Source organism: Eubalaena glacialis, chromosome 16 (assembly GCF_028564815.1).
Source record: "Eubalaena glacialis isolate mEubGla1 chromosome 16, mEubGla1.1.hap2.+ XY, whole genome shotgun sequence".
Lineage (NCBI taxonomy): Eukaryota > Metazoa > Chordata > Mammalia > Artiodactyla > Balaenidae > Eubalaena > Eubalaena glacialis.
The window spans coordinates 79,148,185-79,170,755 of record NC_083731.1 but is presented as its reverse complement, the minus strand read 5'-3'; the positions used below and the strand labels follow the sequence as shown (position 1 = coordinate 79,170,755).

At 31.0% G+C, this 22,571-nt stretch overlaps 1 protein-coding gene across 8 annotated transcripts in view; it reads left to right on the top strand.

Annotated features, from left to right (window-relative positions):
• NBEA (neurobeachin) overlaps positions 1–22,571 on the top strand; it is a 629,474-nt gene that overhangs the window by 194,629 nt on the left and 412,274 nt on the right. For all 8 annotated transcript variants that reach the window (XM_061171071.1, XM_061171076.1, XM_061171075.1 and 5 more), the window contains exons 23-29: positions 599–816; positions 3,196–3,349; positions 11,175–11,355; positions 13,789–13,919; positions 17,095–17,202; positions 20,275–20,443; positions 21,918–22,013. In XM_061171071.1, the coding sequence (XP_061027054.1) occupies positions 599–816; positions 3,196–3,349; positions 11,175–11,355; positions 13,789–13,919; positions 17,095–17,202; positions 20,275–20,443; positions 21,918–22,013 (1,057 nt within the window). The remainder of the gene's footprint in view (positions 1–598; positions 817–3,195; positions 3,350–11,174; positions 11,356–13,788; positions 13,920–17,094; positions 17,203–20,274; positions 20,444–21,917; positions 22,014–22,571) is intronic.

The window sequence follows — 22,571 nt, the reverse complement described above, 5'->3', positions numbered from 1 at the left end:
AGGTTTAAAATAAAGGAAAGCATGGTGCATTGTTTACTGAGCATAATAATCTCTAGGCTTGCCTGGTTTTCACTCAAAGTTCACAGGCATTTATCTGGTTTTCTAACATATAAAAGGCATTTATTTTTCTAAATCGAAGTATTTTGAGTGAAATAGACTTTGAAGTTAACTTGAATCTGTACAAGTAATATTTCTTTTAATCTTGTGTTTCTAATTACAATTAGTTGATGGCATATACCCCGTATTCTTCACTTTGAGTATAGGATCACTTTTATAAGGAAGAAATGTGGTCTAATGTAAAGACTCATACAGAGGGCTAGAGAGGATCTGGTTTTCAATGTGAACTTTGGTGTTAAACTTAAGTATTAGGTTACCTTGCCTAGTTTCTGAAGCAGCAAAATAAAAATAATAATAATAGCCTTTTCTTCTCAAAAAGGTTCCTGTGCAGGGAATCACCAGGTGAATAATAAATGTAAAATATACTAACCTACTAAAGTCATATGCAAAAGCTTTACTCACTTAACTGTACTTACTATTTTCATTTTGAAATCAGGTGTTTCTTTTTCACTCTACAAATGTTCCCCTTTTCTGTCTCCAGGCTGTTCAGGGTCGGTCTATCACACAACAAGACAGAGATCTCCGAGTTGATTTAGGATTTCGAGGAATGCCAATGACTGAGGAACAGCGGCGCCAGTTCAGCCCAGGTCCACGCACTACAATGTTTCGTATTCCTGAGTTTAAATGGTCTCCAATGCACCAGCGACTTCTCACCGATTTGCTATTTGCATTAGAAACAGATGTACATGTTTGGAGGAGGTAGAAATACTTCTTTTCTATAAATAAGACTACTTTCAGTTGAAAAATGAATATTTTAAATTGGTGCCATCGACTGATTAATAAGCGAATTATATCATTAAAAATCTCACAAATTAAATTTATTAAAAATAATCAAACATTGAACATTTTTATATAAACATAAATATTTTCATAATGATTATAAGTCCTGGGGTGGGTCAGATTAAAGGCTAACCAAGAATTTAGGCTTAAGACAGTTAATTAGCCAATTTTTGAAATCTGGCATTGCCAGGTTATTATAAAAAAGAGTTTTAACCAAGAAAAGGTTCAGTACTGGTTCAAATAAATTTCTACATTTTTATCTTTCCCTGTTAAAATTAATACCATGTACTACATTTATTCTTGGTGATAAGATTTAACACATAGTGCTAAAATAAAATTTAAAATCAGCTTATGACATCTATATTTAGAGCTTATACCATTTACGTAGTAAGTGGATATCATTTCAAATATAATCATTTAAGGAAAACAGTGAAAAAAACAGTTCAGTTTTATTTTTTCAGTTCAAATAAATTGAATAAATTTCAAGAAAGAAAACAAAGTCTGCATAAATTTTAAAATTACCTTGCCTCACTTTCAGTTTAATTTTCTAATAGCAAATATGCAACAAATTAATCAGTTATGAGAGTGTCATGTGTTCATGCAGATAAATTAGGCAGTTGATGGCTGTCAGTAACAGTACCCCGCCGTCAGTGACTTGAACAATCAGTGGCGCAATGGACTGTGAGTGAGTCTCTTAACAGTGGACTTAAGTGAGTCTCTCTGCTTCTCCTAGTCATCCTTCTAAGACTCAAGGTGGCTGCTTCAGCTCCCAGAATCAATTCAGCATAGGAGACTTACCCCAACTAGAGGGCAGGACTCTTCTTCCTCTTTCACCCCCTTCTTCCTTCCTCCTCTTCCTTGTCTCTCTCTCTCCCTCCTCCTCTCTCTCCCCTTTCTTCTTCTCCTCTTCCTCTTATTCCCTTCTTCTTCTTCTTCTTTTTTTTTTTCTAAAAGAAGCCCCTCAAGGAATTTCCTTCTTATGTCTCATGTGTCAGTCGGATCATATGCTGTTCTCTGAGTCACCAGCAAAAGGGAATGGGATTATAATGATTGGCCTCCATGGAGCAATACTGGTTACCAACCTAGTAGCTGTGGTGAAACCAATCTTTCCTGTACCAGATGTAGCTCAATAATAGAACAAAATCTAGATTGTGTTAGCAGGGAATAAGGAATAACTGTCATGCAAGCAATCAGTGTCTGCCATAGAAAGTTTTTAGTTCTGATTTTATTTGGTCAGTTTGTCCTTAGTCTACTTATGTGATAGAAACAATGGTCTTTCCATTGCTAATGTTATATGCTAAGTTACCTAGGGATGGTAAATAAGGAGACTGTAATACCATGAAATATGTTACTACTAACATGAGTATCAGTGTATGGAGAGATACAGTGTAATTTACTAATTGCAATATTAGTATCCCCCAAATGAATGATACTCAACTTTCCATCCCTTAATACTGTGTGTGTCTTTCTGTATTTTCTTTCATGGACTCTCATAAAATTTCCCAGACAGAATTTTACATAATTTTTAAAAATGTAAAAGATAAATAGTACTTTAATTTTTAGGACAAGAGAAAACATCCTGAGATCTAAGATATAGTAGATGATATTTTGCAGTTCTTAAAAGGTGAGGATCATTGACTTAAATTTGATCATGGAGTAATCTCTTTTTTTTCTGTTAGAGAATAGTTCATATTCTTGACTGATACCAAACTAAAGCAGTGTATTTCTCTGAGAATCGATATTGAATGTTTTGTATGGCAGAGCTGCACTGCTGACCTTTGAGGTCTTTTTTCCTTTTTTTATTCAGTAAGTACTTGAATTTTACTGACTCATTTATACTCACCTATCGTATCACTTCTGTGGCTAGCAGTATACATTTTCAGTACAGCTGGTCAAAGCAGGAGCTGCAGTCTGGTGATACAACAAATTGTCAGCTAACTATTCACTTGTTCTGCCTTTCAATACCAACCAACCAGCTATTGCAAAAATAAATTTTTTTAGCCAAATTCATTGACCTAGTCATATGTCTTTGAATCAAGTTAATACACTGTATTTTAAAAGCAGAAACAAAATAATAAATTATTATACTTGGACACACACAATCCATGCCGAAATGAATGCTAAGTTTTTGGTAATATGACATCTCAATTGTAAGTTATTTTCTTTTCTAATAACTCCATTTTAAATTTGTCTAGCTCTTATTTTTCACTTTAAAAATGGCATTATAAATAAAATCTAAACTTCTTATTCTTAAGCCAAAGAAATGTTCATTTCTGCTTTGTTTTTCTGCTATTTTAGCCATTCCACAAAGTCTGTAATGGATTTTGTCAATAGCAATGAAAATATTATTTTTGTACATAACACAATTCACCTCATTTCCCAAATGGTAGACAACATCATCATTGCTTGTGGAGGAATTTTACCTTTGCTCTCTGCTGCTACTTCACCAACTGTAAGTACTTTGCCTCCATCTAGTGGTTGTGTTTTATAATTACATTACTAGAGTGTGTCAGTGGTGTTCTATACTATAAACACGGATTTTAACAAGACTTGTTCACCTAAGGAAACTTTTTAACCATATAATTTAAAATTATATATATTTATATTCTCACCTCTTTTAATTTTCAGTCTTGGCTTCCAGCTATGTGCATTTATGAACATATTTCTCTGGTAATTCTGATGAACATGCCTTAGGAAGAGCAATAGCTATGAATGATTTAGCTTTATTTTCTATATATTGTTTCTCTCTTCAAATCTACATTATAATAAACTGTTAAAATCTTTGTTCTCTAAATCTTGAAGTTCTAAATACAAGTACATGTTTATTGTATGATAATTAGAGTCATGAATCTAAATTTAGAAAAAGTCATCTTTAAACATTGTCTCATATGACTTGCTTGAAATATTATTTTTAAACTTAATATTATTTTAAACGATATATAGGAGTTTTATACTTCTGTTCTCTGAGATTTAATCTTGAAGCCAGTAATTTGCTTCAAAAAGAGAATAGAATGATTGAATTCTTAGAGTGTTTCTTATTTAAAACTTAGGTACCTCAGATAGAAAAAGTATAAATGACAACATTTTTTTCTGTACCTGAAAAATTTCATAATCCTTAAAAACCTCAAAAAACTTTGTTAGCCATATGGCATCTTTTAGAATTTTCATCTGACATGATTTACTGGTTCAACGTTTATTTTTTAAAAATATAGACTTTCTCTAATAAAACATTGAAATGTATTAATATAAGTTTGAAAGCATTTAATGTTACTTATGTCATTTAAAATATAATAGATAAATAAAATGACTATATTTTAGCTGTCTTTTAAAAAATATCTCTGATTCATGTTTTTAAAAAAACAGACTCCATAGCTAATTGCTCAGATGGGAAAGAATATAGAATTCTGCTTCTCATATTAACTGTGTTCTTGCTACCACATTGGAAACTCATCCATAAGCCCAAAATATATCCTTTTTCCAGAGAGAAACTTGCTGTTTTATTAAGATGTCTTTTACTTGATGAGGCAGTGTTTCCAAATTGATCTCTGGCTTTATTTCATCATTAACAAGCTTTCTCTACATAACTCTTTTTCTCACTGTGCCTTTGCTGCCACCCCTGGAGCAGCACTGAAACTTAAATATTGGCAGCAAAAAGGATGTATCCTCAGCACCTCCCCCTCACAGGCACATGTACTTCTATTTCATCCATGAATTTATTCGAGTCTCCAAAGGCAAGAAGGCTAGTTCAGCAGGGAGTGCAGCAGAACAGGTCCTAACTGTTCTAGGGCCTTCATGAAATTAGCAGCTGACCAAGGAAATTGAATCAGGAAGAAAAATAGTTGATGGTGTGTGAAGAGTGCAGGTATCCTGTGAGATTAACATACCATCCCTTCTCTTTAATCTCTGATTTCCTCTCATGATTTATACCAAATTCTGTTAAATTGAGAGTTATATGTGGTGTTAAAAATACATTCTAATATTGAGGCAGGAAGAGGCTTTGTTTTGTTTTTTCCCTCTTCTATGCATTAAAGACTGACTTAATGTTTCATCCTGGCATTTTTCTTCATCCTATAAATTTTTTTATGTCTTACAAATTAACATTTGTTGTCAGGAAATTTTTAAATGTTATACTGAAATTTACTTTAAAATATAGTATTGTTTTAAAATTTTCTGTAGAACAAAAATGACCTTTATAAAAAATTAGCAGTAGACATGAAATTTGTATAGATTTGAAATATTCACATTACTAGTCTTCCAAATTTTAAAACTAGATCTCTATCAAAATAGAGAAAATAATTAATGAAGTTTCAATAAACAATATGATTTAAATAATATGTCACTACCCCATTTGCTTATTTTTTATTTTGTAATGAATATACAATAAAGATACTGACATTTAGAGGTTCTACTTCTAAAATTATTACCTGTGCAGTTTTGATCTCTGTAGTTTGGAATTTGAAACTATGGTACTTATTTCTTAGACTGTTCTCAACAGACTTTGGAATTCATTCAATTGTAGAAACTTGTCTTCATTGTCTCTGTCTCTGTATTTCTGTTATTTTGGTCCATTAGCTGATTGTACCTATACCTGGTTGTACAACATAGCTAATTTTATGTTCTTTGAATAAGTTGCTTCCTAAAAGTGAGAACCTTTTCTCCCACTTCCTACTGGGAGAAAACATGGTTGGTGTCAACTGTTGAGTAATGTCTTCTATTACTTGATTGTATAATATTCTTGCTAAAAATTGTAATGTAGTAGAGGGGAAGAGTTAGGAAGGAGGAGGTTGAATAAAGAAAGAAATGAGAACTGAAGATATGGAGCTTTTTAACTTAGATTTTTAAAAAAAAAATTTATTGGAGTATAGTTGATTTACAATGTTGTGTTACTTTCTTTAACTTAGATTTAAAATATAAAAAGCCAAAAGGGAATTTTGGATGGAATAAGTGAAAAAGGAAACACTGGCAATATACAGATAACCAAAGGGAAACATTGTCATACAGATGCCTTTAGAATTTCAATCCTATATGAAGAGAGATAGAAACATTTGAAACTAATGTTTGAGTGATCTGTAATTTTGTTTAGGTTTGTGGAGTTCTTTAGAATATTCATGCATTATATACAGATATGTATTTAAGGAATAAATATGAGTAATGATGGTATGCAGTGGTTGACAAATTTATTCTGTGTATGGATCATATAGTAAATATTTTTGGTTTTGTGGGCTATATGGTATCTAACTACTGAAATTCGCTGTTTTTTGCAAAAGCAGCCATATATCATAACACAGAGGAGTAGGTGTGGGTGTGTTTCAATAAACCTTTATTTATATTTGACTTGTAGGTCCTAGTTTGCTGACCACTGACTTACAGCACCATTTTCACATAAAATACAAATGTCATAGTGTAAAACTTCATTACTTACTCCTGATCATTAAATATTCAATAGTTAGAGCTTAAGATAAATTCATTTTTCCTATTAAATAAGAGCTTGCATTTGACTTAATGAACATTTATTAAAGTTTAATTTTTAACACAATTTCACTGGTGGTTGTGATCATTATGTTTTATTAGAAGATATGTAACTTTTCCCACGCAGCCATACTAAATATTTTTAGCATTTGACACGTCTAATGTTGAAATTGTATTTAATTTTGAGTAGGTAAGTAGAATGCTAAGTATTTTTTATAATTTCTATTAAAAGCTCAACCCAGGAAAATGTCTTTTCCGTTTCTCAGTGTAAGTGTGGATCTCAGATAATTTACTCCTTTTCATCAAAAACAAACTTTTGTTTCCCAATAATCAGTGAGACTCAAACACAATTTTTCTTGAAGTTATGATTTAATTGAAGGCATATGGGTTTTAGCATAGGATAAATGTGTATTTTAACCTGGGTTCTACCACTTACTAGAAATGATGTCAACCTTAATTTCTTCATTTTAATGGTGTTAATTTTACTTATCCCACAGGGAGTTTGTGAAAATTAAGTTAGGTAATGTCACTAGATGGAGATGACTCTTACTGAATGTTTCCCTCCTTTACTTCCTTTTGGAACTTTTTATTCAGAATTGTATCATGATGGAATGATCTTCCCATTTATAGAGTAAGCCTGTCACACTCAGAATTCTGAAGTTTAAAATAGGATATTTGAACCAAGTTAGTTACTATGGGTGATCGATTTTGATGGCAAAAAACTAAAATGGTATAATCTTGTCTGTTCTCTCCATGGCATTGGCATAGTGGTGGTTTATTTTCTGCCCTGGGACCTTATGTGAATACAGTAATCCATACTAAGGATGACATTTGTGTATTGCTGTTGCAGTACCTTCACGTGAGAAAATTTGAGCTGTTTTATCTTACTTGTACGGAAATACTTCAGTGGAAACTTTAAGGAAAAAGAATATAGATATACAAATATTTGTGTTATAACACCACCTCAAACTTAATATTCATTGAAAAAGCAGGACTTTATTGGAGTTTCAGTTTTACCTAGATTATTTAAAATCTTTTGTAGCATAGAAAATAAATTACATAGTTTCAAGTCTCTAAATTAGAACAATAGTTTTAACTTAAATAGTCAGGGGAAAAAAATAGAACTCTTCGTATGTAGGTTGACCAGTCTTTGATTTGGGGAAGCAGCATTATTTTTGTTGTTGAGGTTTTGAAGTTAATGTTTCTATGACTAGTCAGTTGCATCCTCTCATTTATTTTCTATACATTGCTCAAGTTGGTCATGAATGAAAGCAAGGAATTGGAGAAAAAAATGAAGATAAACAAAGAACATGGATCAACTACAAATTGCATAATCACTTAATGATTTTAAGTTGACCATTTTGGTCAACCATCCAGAACACTGAAGGTTTAGAATTTCATTCAGTGTCACGTATGGTTTCATTTTCTCTGTTGATAGAAAAATAATAGAGACTGGTATTTCTGGCTTTCCTAATAGTTTCATAATCCTGAGAAAGAAGAGGAACTTTTTATGTCAAAAAAGGATGACAAGGACTTAATTTTAATTTATATTTTCTTACCATTATTAGAAAATGTAGCTAATAGATTTGGAAAAACTACTAATTTTCTTTGTGTTTTGTTTATCTCATAACACTGATTATATTTTAGTATTCTCAGGGTGCTTTTATATGTTCTCCTATACTATTTGAAAATAGTTTATTTTGAAATTTATGCTCACATATAATGTCAGAAATCAAAGAATAAGAATAGTTGTTGACTTTTATTATGAAACTTAATTCTATCCAAAAATTTTTAATATACTGAATATAATTCTTAATAATACTCTGAAACTTAGTACAAAATCTATGCAATTATCTTAGTTCACATGCGACCTCATTTAGTGTATCAGTAAGTTCTTTTCTAGCAAGGGAAAGTGGTTTTTAAGTTAGAATCACTCGAATATTTTATTATCTTATTAATTACTGGGGATTTTGTTCTATAGGAAGGGCTCCAAATATTTTAGGAAACAAAATAGCATGATTCCTTAATAAAAATTCTAGAAGGTTGGTACAGTTTATTTTCCTAAGTCATTTCTGCTTAAACTGGTAGTGAGCTAGGGCTTTTACAGAGACATGTTAGTTTAGTTATTAAAATGTTTCCTTGGTCATCTTCTAGGAAAAGATAACTTATTTTGTAAAATAGAGTATGCATCATTTCTAATATATGAACTATATTTACATATATATTATTTGGGCAGTTACTCTAATGAAAAAAATAAATAGAACTCTATTTGATATTTAATCTTAATCATATGTAATTTATAAAATGAATATCTCTTCTGAGAATTGTTGCTTTTAATAAAATAATCAAATATAATTTTTAATATATTATTTTGTTTCAATTTTACATTGTATTTTCATTTAATTTTAATAATTTGCTTTTCTTGTACTTTTTTGGTCTGTTGTCTGTTTTGTCTAATGCATGTCCAGGGTTCTAAGGTTAGTATTACTTCAGTAATTTTCAGGTTTTCAGTTTTAAATTTTATTTTTGCTTATTTATGAAATTTTTGACTTGGTTATATTTTGAGTTTCCATACCATCTTTAACATTAGGCATATCTTTGGTATATTTAAAAGATTCATTAGAAGGATTATTTTCTCAGTGCACTGATGAATTACTGTTTTATTATTCACACTAATCTTTAGACTAAACTATCAGAATATAATGAAAACAATAATATTTCAGTCATATGTACAATCAGATTTTAACTGGTTCCAAAGAAAGGAAATTGGTTGGAATATATGTTAAGATTTAATAATAATCATATCTGGGTGATCTTTATTTTTAAACCTATGTTATGATGTTTATATAACATTTCATCATATTTATAAATTACTATTACATAGAATTAATAAGAACTCCCTTTTAGGTTATTGGTTAAGAATGCTTTTTAGTTTAAAATTTTATTTTGTTTAGTCAAGAATAACAGTTTGGCAAATTTCATGGATGATTAATAATTCTGTTTATAATTGCTGTTTATAATTTACTCTTTAAAAATGAAAACATTTTGAAGCTTAAGCCTTGTACACCCCAAAATACTTCAAAATAAGATCATTAACTAATAAAATGAGTTAGAGTTCCCGTAATTTTAGTAATTCAAAATGATGAATTTCTTTGAGAATACATCTATAGATATCCTAAAATTCTAATATTTTGAAAAGTTTTCAGAATACTTAATGGACTTAAGCAATGGCCAGATCTCCCATTCCATTATAAAACACTTATATTGATAACTGATATTTTAATAGGAGGTTTTATATAAAATTAATTTTTAAACTTTTATTATAAACAATTGTGTTGTGGTCACCGATTTTTAATTCACGCTATGAAATGATGCTGTATATCAGTGAAGTGCTAGCAAATGAGGAATCTTTATTTAAAAAATCCAAGTAATGAATTAATCATTTCTTTAGGTCATGGATACCGAATTGGCATAATGTTGTAAATCAACAATTGAAAAGAAAATTTTTGTCTATTTCCAAGCTCCTCTTAGACAGAATGATTTTAACACTATTTTGATGTTAAATAGAAGGGAGAAAGGTTGTTACATTTTATACTCCATTTATAATCGTTTAGTTATATCAGTGCTTGCAGTAGCCAGCTGTCTCTTTTCTTACCCATGTTGTACACAAGAAGTGTTTAAGAGGTCATTTTTTAATCAGTGTTTCCTGCTGACATTTCCATGTTAATGTGAGTAGGGATATGTCTAGGTAGAATGATGGGTATAAATAATGTCAAGTGGAGCATTAAATAGAAGCAGATACCTATGATATATGCTTACCTTGTAGTTGAATTTATCATTTGGTGCAGAAGTAAGGTTAATCCATATGGCTAGTGTGCCCATTTTCAGAAAATTTAAACAGTAGTACTTTTTATTTATAAAGCATTCCTTACTCTTCTCTGATTTTGAGGCACTGAGAAAATGAGGTCTAGTCATAATGAACCAAAATAATTAAAATGTTATGTAATGCACAGTGAAAAATAAAATAAGAGATGTTGCTATTGCTTACAAAATACAGAGTTATACATCTTAACGAAACACAATGCTTTGTACCATTCCCTTTCAAAGCAGGAAATTATATTTTACCATAGACAATAGTGTAGTGAAAGTACAGCTTCACCAGTCTAGAACGCTACTGATTCTTCTTATTGCTAGTGTCACAAATTAATATCGGTAGAGGAATTAATGATCTTGAGTATTTTTACCCTAGATTTTTATTGTTCATACAAGATACCTAGTGGTTTCACTTTATTCTGAAATGGATAAGAAAGTGTCATAATTTGACAGTTGTCTCCCTTTGATGTCAAATGAAAGCACCACATATCTTTCCTATTGCTCATCATACATTTATAGGAAAGAAAAATTAGCACATATATTTGTATAAATGAGAATGAGGATTTTAGGAAAGAAATATGAGTTTTATGTCTTTGTTAACTAATAAAATAGAACAAAACTAGTATAAATACATACATGTGATTACTTCTAAATATCTTTATGAAATGATCTTAAGTTTGGAATGTAGTTTTTACAAGTAATGATATTGAAATCTAACATTGATTGTAAAAATAGATTTTTCCTTTATTTAAAGATAATTCATAGGTAAGCTAATTAAATTTGATAACTAGCTCTTGTGATATATGGAATTAGTTTATGATTTATAACTTATTTTGTTTGCAGAATAACTAAACTACTGTTAACCTGCAGTATGTATGTACATGTATTATATTTCCAAATTTTAAGCAAGATTTAAATCTTCTACTTTTTTAAAGACGGAATTGGAAAATATTGAAGTGACACAAGGCATGTCAGCTGAGACAGCAGTAACTTTCCTCAGTCGATTGATGGCTATGGTTGATGTACTTGTATTTGCCAGCTCTCTAAATTTTAGTGAGATTGAAGCTGAAAAAAACATGTCTTCTGGTGGTTTAATGCGACAGTGCCTAAGGCTAGGTAAGTCTGTTAAGAATAACGGTGCATGTTAAATAATTACAGATTACTTTTTGATACTCTGTGATACATAAAGTATTAACGATACAATTTGATGATTATGTAATGTAGAGATTATTTTGTAATTCTTCAGAATTACTAAATTAAAAAATTATAGTATCTTCACATTGGAGATTTCGTGGAATTGATCTTTAATGGATTCTAATTTGAAATAAAGTCAAATATATTTTGAGTTGTTTCAGAATCAGTTGGACAATAACCTTTTTCACTGAAGTGATTTTAATGTAAATCTATTTATGAATCCTTATTTTTGGTAAACTAATACAGAGGATAGTTGTCCTGGGCCCACAAATGTATCAGAAAACCAACGACTAGTTTTATACACATAATGCTAAAGGATAAAATTGACCATGCCAATCTCACTGTTTCTCAGAATGCACAGTTAACATTAATAAACATTAGTGTACCTAATAACACTAATAAACATTAACACTAATAAACATTACTATACCTATGATTTTTTTTTGCCGCTATCTTGTGTTGCAAATAAAATTTAGTCCTGAAAACTCTTAGTAAATTTAGACTAGCTCCTTAGGCAGGAATCATTCTTACATCTCGTACCTTTTTTAAAGGGAAAAATTATTTATACTATTTAGTCTTTACAGGGGACCAGACAACTACTGTTTTCAGACCAAAATGGCTACTATTTTCATACTTGCCTTAAAGTGTGAACAGGGAGGACATGAGAAAGTAAGGCATTTGATAGGGAGGACATTCTTGATATGTATTCTTTTTATCCATAATTTTAAAAATTATGTAAAAATCTACGTATATATATATATATATATATATAGTTGCAGGGGAGAAGTTGTTTCTAATCCAAGGATGGAATAAGAACTTCATTTAAGAATGGTGGAATAGGGCTTCCCTGGTGGCGCAGTGGTTGAGAATCTGCCTGCTAATGCAGGGGACACGGGTTTGAGCCCTGGTCTGGGAGAATCCCACGTGCCGCGGAGCAGCTGGGCCCGTGAGCCACAATTACTGAGCCTGCGCGTCTGGAGCCTGTGCTCCGCAACAAGAGAGGCCGCGATAGTGAGAGGCCTGCGCACCGCGATGAAGAGTGGCCCCCGCTTGCCTCAACTAGAGAAAGCCCTCGAACAGAAACGAAGACCCAACACAGCCAAAAATAAAAATAAATAAAAATAAATTTAAAAAAAAAAAACAAAAAAGAATGGTGGAATAAATGTACTTTTTAATGTTTTGTATTTTTGTATTTTCCTGAGAGGAGTCATTTCATCTCCATTATAAGGGAAAGATTGACCACATGGAGATCTCTCTGTCAGCCAAGAGGTGTGGAATAATTACTGTGGGCCATCATGGACATTTCCATTGATATTTAACAATAGCTTACAGATTGAACTTTGTTAGAAAGAGAAATATTTTTTTAAATGCCTGGATATCTTGAAAACTGCATTTATTTGGTTATTCTGAACTTTTATTTCTGAATATATTCCAAAGCTTTACTGCTGATTTCATTTTTATCCTGATAATTCTTAGCAGATTTGTTTTTTTATCATCCACAGGAAAGTTTTATAAGTGAATAATAATGAAGCAAACAATTATATGTATGTGCTGTTTACTGTTCTAAGCACTTTTCATATATTGATTCAGTTAATCCTCATAACAGTCCTCTAAGGAAGTTACTGTTTATATACTCATTTTACCATGAGGAGACTGAGGCACAGATAGTTTAAGCAGCTGGCCCAAGATCACACAGCCCATAAGTGGCAGAGCCAGGATTCAAACTTAGGTGGCCTGATTCCAAAATCTGTACTGTTTATTACTATGCTTTACTGCTTCTTAAAATAAGTAAGTGAATAGAAAGCATGTACTTATTGAATGCTTGTTGACAAAGGTGACGTTCCCACCATGAAAATAGGTAGATATTGGGACTTGTGAGGCCTGACTATATGGATGTACCCTGTTATTGCCTGAAATGGGGAGCTGTGCTCTATATAGTCACCAAGATAGTCAACTTAAGGGCAGAAGAATTATTATTTAAAAAATCATCATATATGAATAAGTTTTAAAAAATTTTTAATTGATCCATAAATTTCAGAATTTTGAAGGTTGGAAAGGGATAGAATAAGGAAGGATATATTGGGAGCTTCAAAGACCCTGTAGTATTCTGTTTCTTCAGCTGGTTGGTAGTTTATGGGTAATTTGTTTTTATTTTTTAACTACATGAATGTTTTATGTATACTTTTCATTACTGTGTTTCCTAATTTAAAACAATATTTATTGATCTGGTTGATTTTAAGAATAATAATGGGATGGAGAAAGTGGAAAGAAAGAAAAAATAGAACCAAGCGATTTTTTAAAACACGTCAAAGTCAGCAATTTACATCAATAATATGCTTTCATTTTTTAAAATAGTTTGCTGTGTTGCTGTGAGAAACTGTTTAGAATGTCGGCAGAGACAGAGAGACAGGGGGAACAAACCTTCCCATGCAAGCAGTAAACCTCAAGAAGCTCCCCAAGGTGTGACTGCCACAGCAGCTTCCAAGGTAATTAAACATTTTCTATGTTAAATATAATGTACCTTTAAAAATTTTTTTTTAAGTTCATGAGAACAAAGTGACATGGTATCGCTTGATAATCAGGCAGATGGAGGCTCTGGTCCTGGCTTCTCTTCTTCAGAATTGCATTATCAAGATTACTTAACCTCTCTGAGACTGGTAATTTTTGGTTACTCAATGAAGATACTAATAATTTCTACCTCGTAGGGTTCTTATAAGGATTATATCAGTTCATAGCACTGAAAAGTTCTGAATTATTACTATTTTTAATAGTTACATATATTTTCACAGAGTTCAGTATATGAATAATGCGCTTTTTAAATGGATATGCTTTTGGGGATAGAATTCCCATGATAGTCAACAAAAATATATTGAATGCCCATGAAATGAATGAATGCTGTACAGTATTTCGGAATGCAGCAGTGATTATCATTCTAAATTAGCTCTATTTATTGTATGTTCAACTGACCATTTGCATCACTTCAGAGTTTCAGTAACGTGACTTTTAGGTCCTGCATGCTTGACCGTTGCTTACTTCAGCTACAACTTGGAATCCCTTACCCTTGCTTTTACCATTTTATCTTGTTTATTTATTACTATTTTATTTTAGTCACACTGTAAACTTCATGTAGTTCATCAGAATTTGTTTTAACCTTTAGACTTACACATAGCTTCCCCTTTCTTGAAATCCCCATCCTTATTTTTCACCCCAGTGACTCTGTTCCACTCTTGGCTTTAGCTTAAGTTCAACTCTCTGAGGAAAATGTTTTCTAATACCGTCACCACCAACCCAGTCTAGGGGAAGTTCCTCTGTTTGATATTTTCATAAAACCTGGTATGTCTCTTGTCACTCACGGTACTTGTAATTAGATGTTTGATACTGAAACAATGAAGGCTCAATAAATGAAGGCATGAAGTAAAAGTTTAATTCATTTAAAAAGTTCTATGGCTTCAAACTTTTGCAGTTTTCAGGCAGAACAGCCACACATTTAGTCCATCTGTAGTGTAGCGTCTTTCTTTTTCACTACTGTTAGAGACACATTCCTAAAATAATTAGACCATATATTATTTTATTGCTGACAAGTCTCCACAAAGCTCTTCATTGCTTAGAAAATTAAATAGAAACACATCAGCAGTCATGCTTCATGTTATTTGTGTAGGCACAGGAGACTGTATGTTACTTGAGGGCATGTTCGTATCTTATACATCTTTATAATTACAGAGCGTATATCGCACAGCACAAACTCTAGAATCAAACAGTTCTGAGTTTGTATCCTGGCTCTACCACTTACTGGTTTTATGAACCAAGACACATTCCTTAGTCTCTTGTGCCTCAGTTTTTCATTTTAAAGACTGGAAGACAGTTTTCCAGTCTTTAAAATGAATATATGTATATATCTTAATGTATAAGGTGTTTGTATGAATTAAATAAAAAGCAGTAATGCGTTAAAGTACTTAGTAATTCCAGAAATGCAGTGAACATTCAATTAATACTAATTCCCTTCCTCTCTCTAGGAGTTAGCTATTCAATATATATATCATGATATGAATAAATTAGTATTTTTGAGAGCTTAGATCTTAAAGGTGTCTGTACTTAATTCAGAAGATAATAGGGAACATTTCAAGCCTGTCAAGCCAAGTAGTACACTGATTGTAGAACATGGACAAAAAAGCTCAGTGAGAGGGAAATCCATAGTAATTTAGTTGAGCTAGTCAGTGTCTCTCTAGCAAGAACCTTGACAATGAAAGATGGATTATAAGTGATGGATATAGAAATATTAGGGGAAAAGTTGACTTGGTAAGAAAACACGTTTCAGAATAGAGAATCAATGGAGAGAGTTTTTTTTTTTTTTCTTCCCTATTTTTATTCATTTTTAATGTGGCACTTGAGTAAGTAAACCTTAGTTAATTTTGGTGTGTTACTAACCTGAGTGAACTTGTATTAGCCACATGGTTTCTTTGCACCTCATTTTTTATACTTTCTAAAAAGGAGCAGTAATACAAGCTTTTCCTATAAAAATGTCTCAAATTAGATTATGGACATAGAAGTACTCTGTAAACTGTAAAATAGTATATAAATTAAAATATATACAAAGTTTTCATGTATGCTATGAATAGTATATTATTTCTTTAATCATTCTCTGTTAAAGATTATTAACCTATTTTTACATATTAAAGCTGAGGTTCAGAGAGGTTAAGTATCTCACCTAAGGTTATATAGCTGGTTAGTTTTGGAATTGTAATGGAAGCCAAATAATTATCAACCTTCAAATACCATACTCTTTTCACTATTCTGTGCTGCAAAGGAGTCAAACATCTTAAGAGTGAAATAGAATAATTGAGGTTTACAGAGAAACAGAAGGAGACTTATTTATTATTAATTAGTTAGAGTAACAGGTTACTTTATATGCAGGAATTGTATTTGGTACTTTACATACATTATCTAATTTAATCCACACAATTCTTAACATATTTTGTAAGTGAAAAAGTACTAGATTGAGTTTCAGGGATCTTTGCTGTCTTGCAAGTTTGCTATGTGACATGTTACCTAATATGTGTGGATTTTTGTGTCTTCAGCTATAAAAAGGATTTTGGTGGTAATGATCTTTAATGTCTTTCAGCTTTAATATTAAGGCGACGACTAAAGTTTTTTTTTTGCTCACCTTTCTAACATTTTGTAGATCATGAAATGCTTTCACATATGAAATCTCATGTAATAATGTAACATAATAATTTCATACATTACAAAAGCATGATGGATAAGTGAACGCGATGACTTAAAGAGACTTATTAACTAGAGGTAGGCAATGTGAGGCTCAGAAAAATTTACTAACAAACTTGAGGTCACACAGCAGAGATTTGAGCCCGGAGTATAAGATTAATATTTTTTATGCCGTAATCTTCTAGCCTTTCTTTGTCTATAGCGGTAGCTATGCTGATAAAGAATAAGAACACTAGTAAGCGAAACCATGACAGGAGTAGAAGACAACAGAAAAAGTGCCTTGTAATAGCATATTGTTGTCAATAAATGTTGTTCAATGAAGAGAGGAGGTAAAGAATGTGGCCAGTTTAATGATTAAATTAAAGGTATTAGAAATTATACTACTATATAAGTTTCTGTATTATACTATTTTTTCACAATTCTCTCTCTTTTTTTTTTAAGACTCCACTAGAGAATGTTCCAGGTAACCTTTCTCCGATTAAGGATCCCGATAGACTACTTCAGGATGTTGATATCAATCGCCTTCGTGCAGTTGTCTTTCGGGATGTGGTAAGTTATGCCTGCTTGATTTCCCAGGAAAAAACTTTTCCACTGTCATTTGTGTAAAATAATTTAAATTCTATAAGAAAGCTGCATATTAAAACTAAATGTCCTAGTGTCAGGGATTGTAGGTATATAACATGCTTCTGTTTGTAAAATGGTCGAGCTTAGCTTTATCTGAAAGCTTATTGATATGTTATTTTTTTTAATGATGTTAAATTTTTATTTAATTTGTATGGATACTAAGAATAGGGATAACTTTGAAAATTATAGTTGACTTTATCTTGAATCACCTACTCCTGTTATTTTTTTTAATGATGTTAAATTTTTATTTAATTTGTATGGATACTAAGAATAGGGATAACTTTGAAAATTATAGTTGACTTTATCTTGAATCACCTACTCCTGTCTTTTAGTATTCCTTGCTCCATCTCTAGGTACTGAATATTTTGCTAATATCAATGTTCCTTGTATTATGGATAAAAGGGATTAATTCATTAAGGTGTTATTGGCAGTTACATTTGGGGGGCAGTTACTTTTGAGATAAGAATCTGCATTTTAAAATATAGATATCAATGGGAATTTGAGTTAGAAAGGTTGCTTAATAAAGCTTATTGAAAAGATAGCTTAAGGAAACGGTTTCATGGAACCCTCCAATTATATGATCACTTATTCAAAGTAAGTATAGATAAGATTGGCCTTTCCACAAATTGTGTAGAAACATACACAGCATTTCACAGCAGACGCAATATTGGCAGTACCCCTTAGTATAGTTGCTATTTATCAGCCATTTTTGATTCTATTTTTCTTATTTTAATTGATGATTTATGAAACATAGAAGGAAGTTTATGTTTTAAATTTACATTTAATAATAAATTGGATAGAGTACTTTGTACTTGAGAAAGTGGTTAAAATATATTTAAGTCATACAGCATAATACTGCATGGTAGGAATATATGATAGAAAAATTCTCACTCTTTAATATATATCAGTGCTTATAAATCACTAAGAAAATTACAACCATACCAACAGAAAAATAGGCAGTGGATATAAAATATGAAAATAAGGTAACAAACATATGATTTAAAAGTCAGTATAACCAGTAGTCAAAGAAATGCAAATTTAAAACAAGAGTGAGATAAATATTTTACCATTAAATAAACTAAAAAATTTAAATAATAGTACCTGTCATTACAAGGATGCATTGAAACATGTGCTATGACTTATCACTGGTAGGAATAGAAGTTGAATAAACTTTTTGGAAAGCTCTGTACCAACATGTGTTAAAACTCTTATAAATATTGATGCTTATTACCCAGTGGTTCTACTCAAGCTATTTAAGCTCATGTGCTCATCAGAGTTGCCTTCAGGAAAATTGACAACATTATAAATATCCAATATAGAGTTTAATAGATCATAGTATATTCATTTAACAAGAAACTGTGCAGCTATTAACATCTTATTTTTGAGGGAAACTTAGTGACATGTAAAATGCTCATGATATATTTTAAGGGAAAGCAGCAGTATGCAAAAATACTTATACTACGCAAATATTACATTTGTATGCCAAGTGTACATACATGCACATGTTCACCTTTATTCTTTTTTTAAAAAGTCTGGAAAAAAGTACCCAAGTGCTACCAGCGATTATCTCTAGGTAAACAGTTTTTATTTTGTACTTTTTTTGTATTTTCATATTTTCTATAGTAAACCTGTATTGCTTTTGTAGTTAATAAAAAATAAAGGAATTTTTTAAAATAGGAGATAAAACATATAATAGTATAAAAATCATGCTGTGAGAAACTCTATAATCTGGACTTGAATTTGGAGTTGGGAAAAAAATTACTAATAGTTTAACCATTTAGAAATGGGAATTATTCATCCTGAAAAAAAACATGTTGTGGAAAGAATTTTTTTTTAAATGATAGATGATTTAAACATGGAGTATGTCTTCATCTCCAAGAGACCCATTCGAACCTAACATAGAAGGGGTTTATGTTAAGTGTGACATTGCATTTAAATTGTTAGTAAATTCTGCATCAGGTTATTGTGGTGGATTATCATAATTTTTCTAGTATCTATAGATGTTTTGTAACTATACTGGATAACCCAACAGTGGTGCTTATTAGCTTTAGTCCTGAAGGAAGGGAATTAGTGTTCCCAGGTGTACCTTCCAAACATCATGGAGGTAACATAATTTGTGTTCACTGAGTTTATACTGTGTATCAGACAGTGTAATATATATATTACCTCAGCTTTCAGTAAAAGGTTAAGAGAAAGCTAAGACTCAGAAACATTAAGATCACACAGCTAGTGTGAGGTAGAGTCAGAATCCCAAGGTAGATCTTTGCAAAGCACTCTCTTTTTTACCACCATATTTCGTAAATTCTAAGGTACACTTTTTTCTTTCATTTTAAATAATCTCCAAAATTTGGAAGTATTTTACAGTTGCTATATTTTACAGTCAATTGTATAAATTATAGTAAGATTTCTACTTAACTTTTGAAATTTTTACGAATCAATAGTCATTTTTAGTTGTCTTAATTTCAAAACCACATGAGATAAAAAATTAGGTCTTTAAGGAAAAATTATATATATAAAAGCTGTCTGTTACCCACAGAGTATGAAATACTAAATTCATAATATTTCAGAACAAATTTAATCTATTTTGGTCTATTTGAAACTCTTGTCTTTTTTTATTCAGACGTTAAATTATTCTTTTCAAGCTTGTGCTATCTGCATATCTTATAAATATGCATTCTCCGTTGTTATGGAAGTAATAGATACTAGTAGTGGAGAGGACAAAGGATAAAATTTTGTGGCATATTCAGCAAAATCTTAACATTCTCATTTTTTGAAATTACATTCCAACCTGTAAATCAGATGATATATTTATGGAGTTTTTTATCTCTACTTAGATGATACTTATTAAATAGCAGTGTATACTTAGCACGTTTTAGTAAAAGTTAAATGTCATATTTTGCCTCCTTAAAGAAGATGAAACAACAATAGTTTCTTGTACTCTAAGAACTTATACTTTAAAAGTTTTGAGTGTCAACACTGCCTTTTCATTTTATGCAGGATGATAGCAAGCAGGCACAGTTCTTAGCTCTAGCTGTTGTTTACTTCATTTCGGTTCTGATGGTTTCCAAGTATCGTGACATTTTAGAACCCCAGCGAGAGACTGCAAGAACTGGAAGCCAACCAGGTAGAAACATCAGACAAGAAATAAATTCACCAACAAGTACAGGTACTTAATATTTGTCTGATTATTTGAATTTTCATCATCATTTATCTCCTTTTTATTTCATTTTACATCTAGATTTAAACTGGTTCTATTCATAATCACCTCAAGTATTTATAAGTAGGTGGTATATAAATGCCAATTTAATATTCTTTAATTACACAAAAATGTAGAATGATATTTCCTATATTCTCATTTTATCAGAGAGTGTTGGTTTTAATTTTTCGATTTATTAATACAAATCATTTATACTACTATTTAATATGCAAATAACTCATATATTTTAAATGTATAATTTTAAACTTTATAAACATAGGAAAGTAGGAGGTCCTTATAGAGTAGTTCAATACCAACAATAAGCCAAAATATAAATCTTTATACCCAAGTTCAAAGATAGCATCCCTCTTTCTTTCCTTCTTTCTTTCTTTTTTTTCTTTCTTTCTTTCTTTCTTTCTTTCATTGTGTGTAGTTATTTCAGTATCTAAATATTCTGTCAGAGATTTATAATAAACAAACATACATTCTAAACTTTATACCAAAGTTGCTTCAACTAAAATCAAAGACTTCTAGACATCAATGAACCATTTTGGATCATGTTGTCTTTCTCATCTATAGAAGATGCTCATGTTGTAGGAGTTCATGCATTATCAGCTTTATCTACTCTGCTTGGAAGTGATAAACACATTTTCTGGCAACTAATATTTTAATATCATGGGGAGCCTTTTATCAATTGCATTTCTTGCTGGGTGTTTACATCAAGGTTGTTGCTCTGTTGTTTGCAGTGTGACCTTAGTAACCCAGTGGTTATTTCATGTACCACTGGATTAATTTGTAATAGAAATTATCTTTCCTAAATAAATGCATATGATATACAAATTAAATGAATATTTTTAAAAATGAGTAGAAATTAGTGGTCAAATCTCTGCATTTTGTTTTCCATATTCATATCATATCTCATTTACTTTTTATCACTGTTGTGGAAATACAGATTATATTTAACTATAATTCTTTGCTGTTGCATGCTGTATTTATTTTTAGTTCGTAAACATGATATTTCTTTGTAGTATGCTTTTACTTTTAACTTTATTCTTCAAATTAAATGTTATCCTACCATTTCAGTTTATGTCTTTTGACCATTTAAAACCCTGAGACTCTATATGTTAATCAACTCTTTCTTCATTTTTAATACATGCATAACAGTCATATATGTATAAAGCAAGCAATATTTTAGTGAACCTTCCAGTTCTGATTTTCTTCTGTTTGTATGTCTCTGTGTCTGTTGCTAAAATTACTCTACTTAACAAGTATATTGTTTCCTTTCTCTTAATACATAACTTCTTTCCTTCCTCCAGAAACGTGGTCTTTAGTGCTAGTACTGTTTGCCTGTTGTAGTGATATAGAATTGTCTTGGATCTTCAGTGGACCATGTTGCAGGTTGTTACATGCTGGCTCAAATTTGATTCCATAATTTTCTCCACAGTTGTGGTCATACCATCTATCCCTCATCCAAGTTTGAACCATGGATTCCTTGCCAAGTTAATTCCTGAGCAGAGCTTTGCCCACTCATTTTACAAAGGTAATATTAACCTCATCTCCTGACCTGTTTGGATATTCTTAAATTTCATCAATCGTTATACAATAACCATCCTTAATCTAATTGTTTATAAACAATTATACACCTCAGGTTTCAAGAAGATATAATACGTTGTATTTATACCTGGATATTGAGAGCAAAATATAGTTTTTATATTTATATTCCATTATATTTCTTTAAGTATCATCTGCAAATTAAGGCTGGCTAATTATATGTATAATAATATGCACAGTGGTGGCATTCACTGGAGATTGCCGAAGAGTCACGTCTTATTAGTGGGACTAAATTAGCCCTAAAATGAAGGCTACTGTGGAATGACAACAAAAAAGTTGAAAAAAACAAGCCTCGAAAGCATCAAACTGATAAGTTATTTAATTTTCTGTCAGAACAAAATTCCAACTCTTTTTAAAGGAATACTAAAAAATTCGTCACCAAACAATGTAAAATTCAACGTTAAGCATCTAATAAAAAATCATTAAATGTGCAAAGAAGCCAGAAAATGTGATGCATAAGCAGAAGAAAAAAATCAGTCAATAGAAA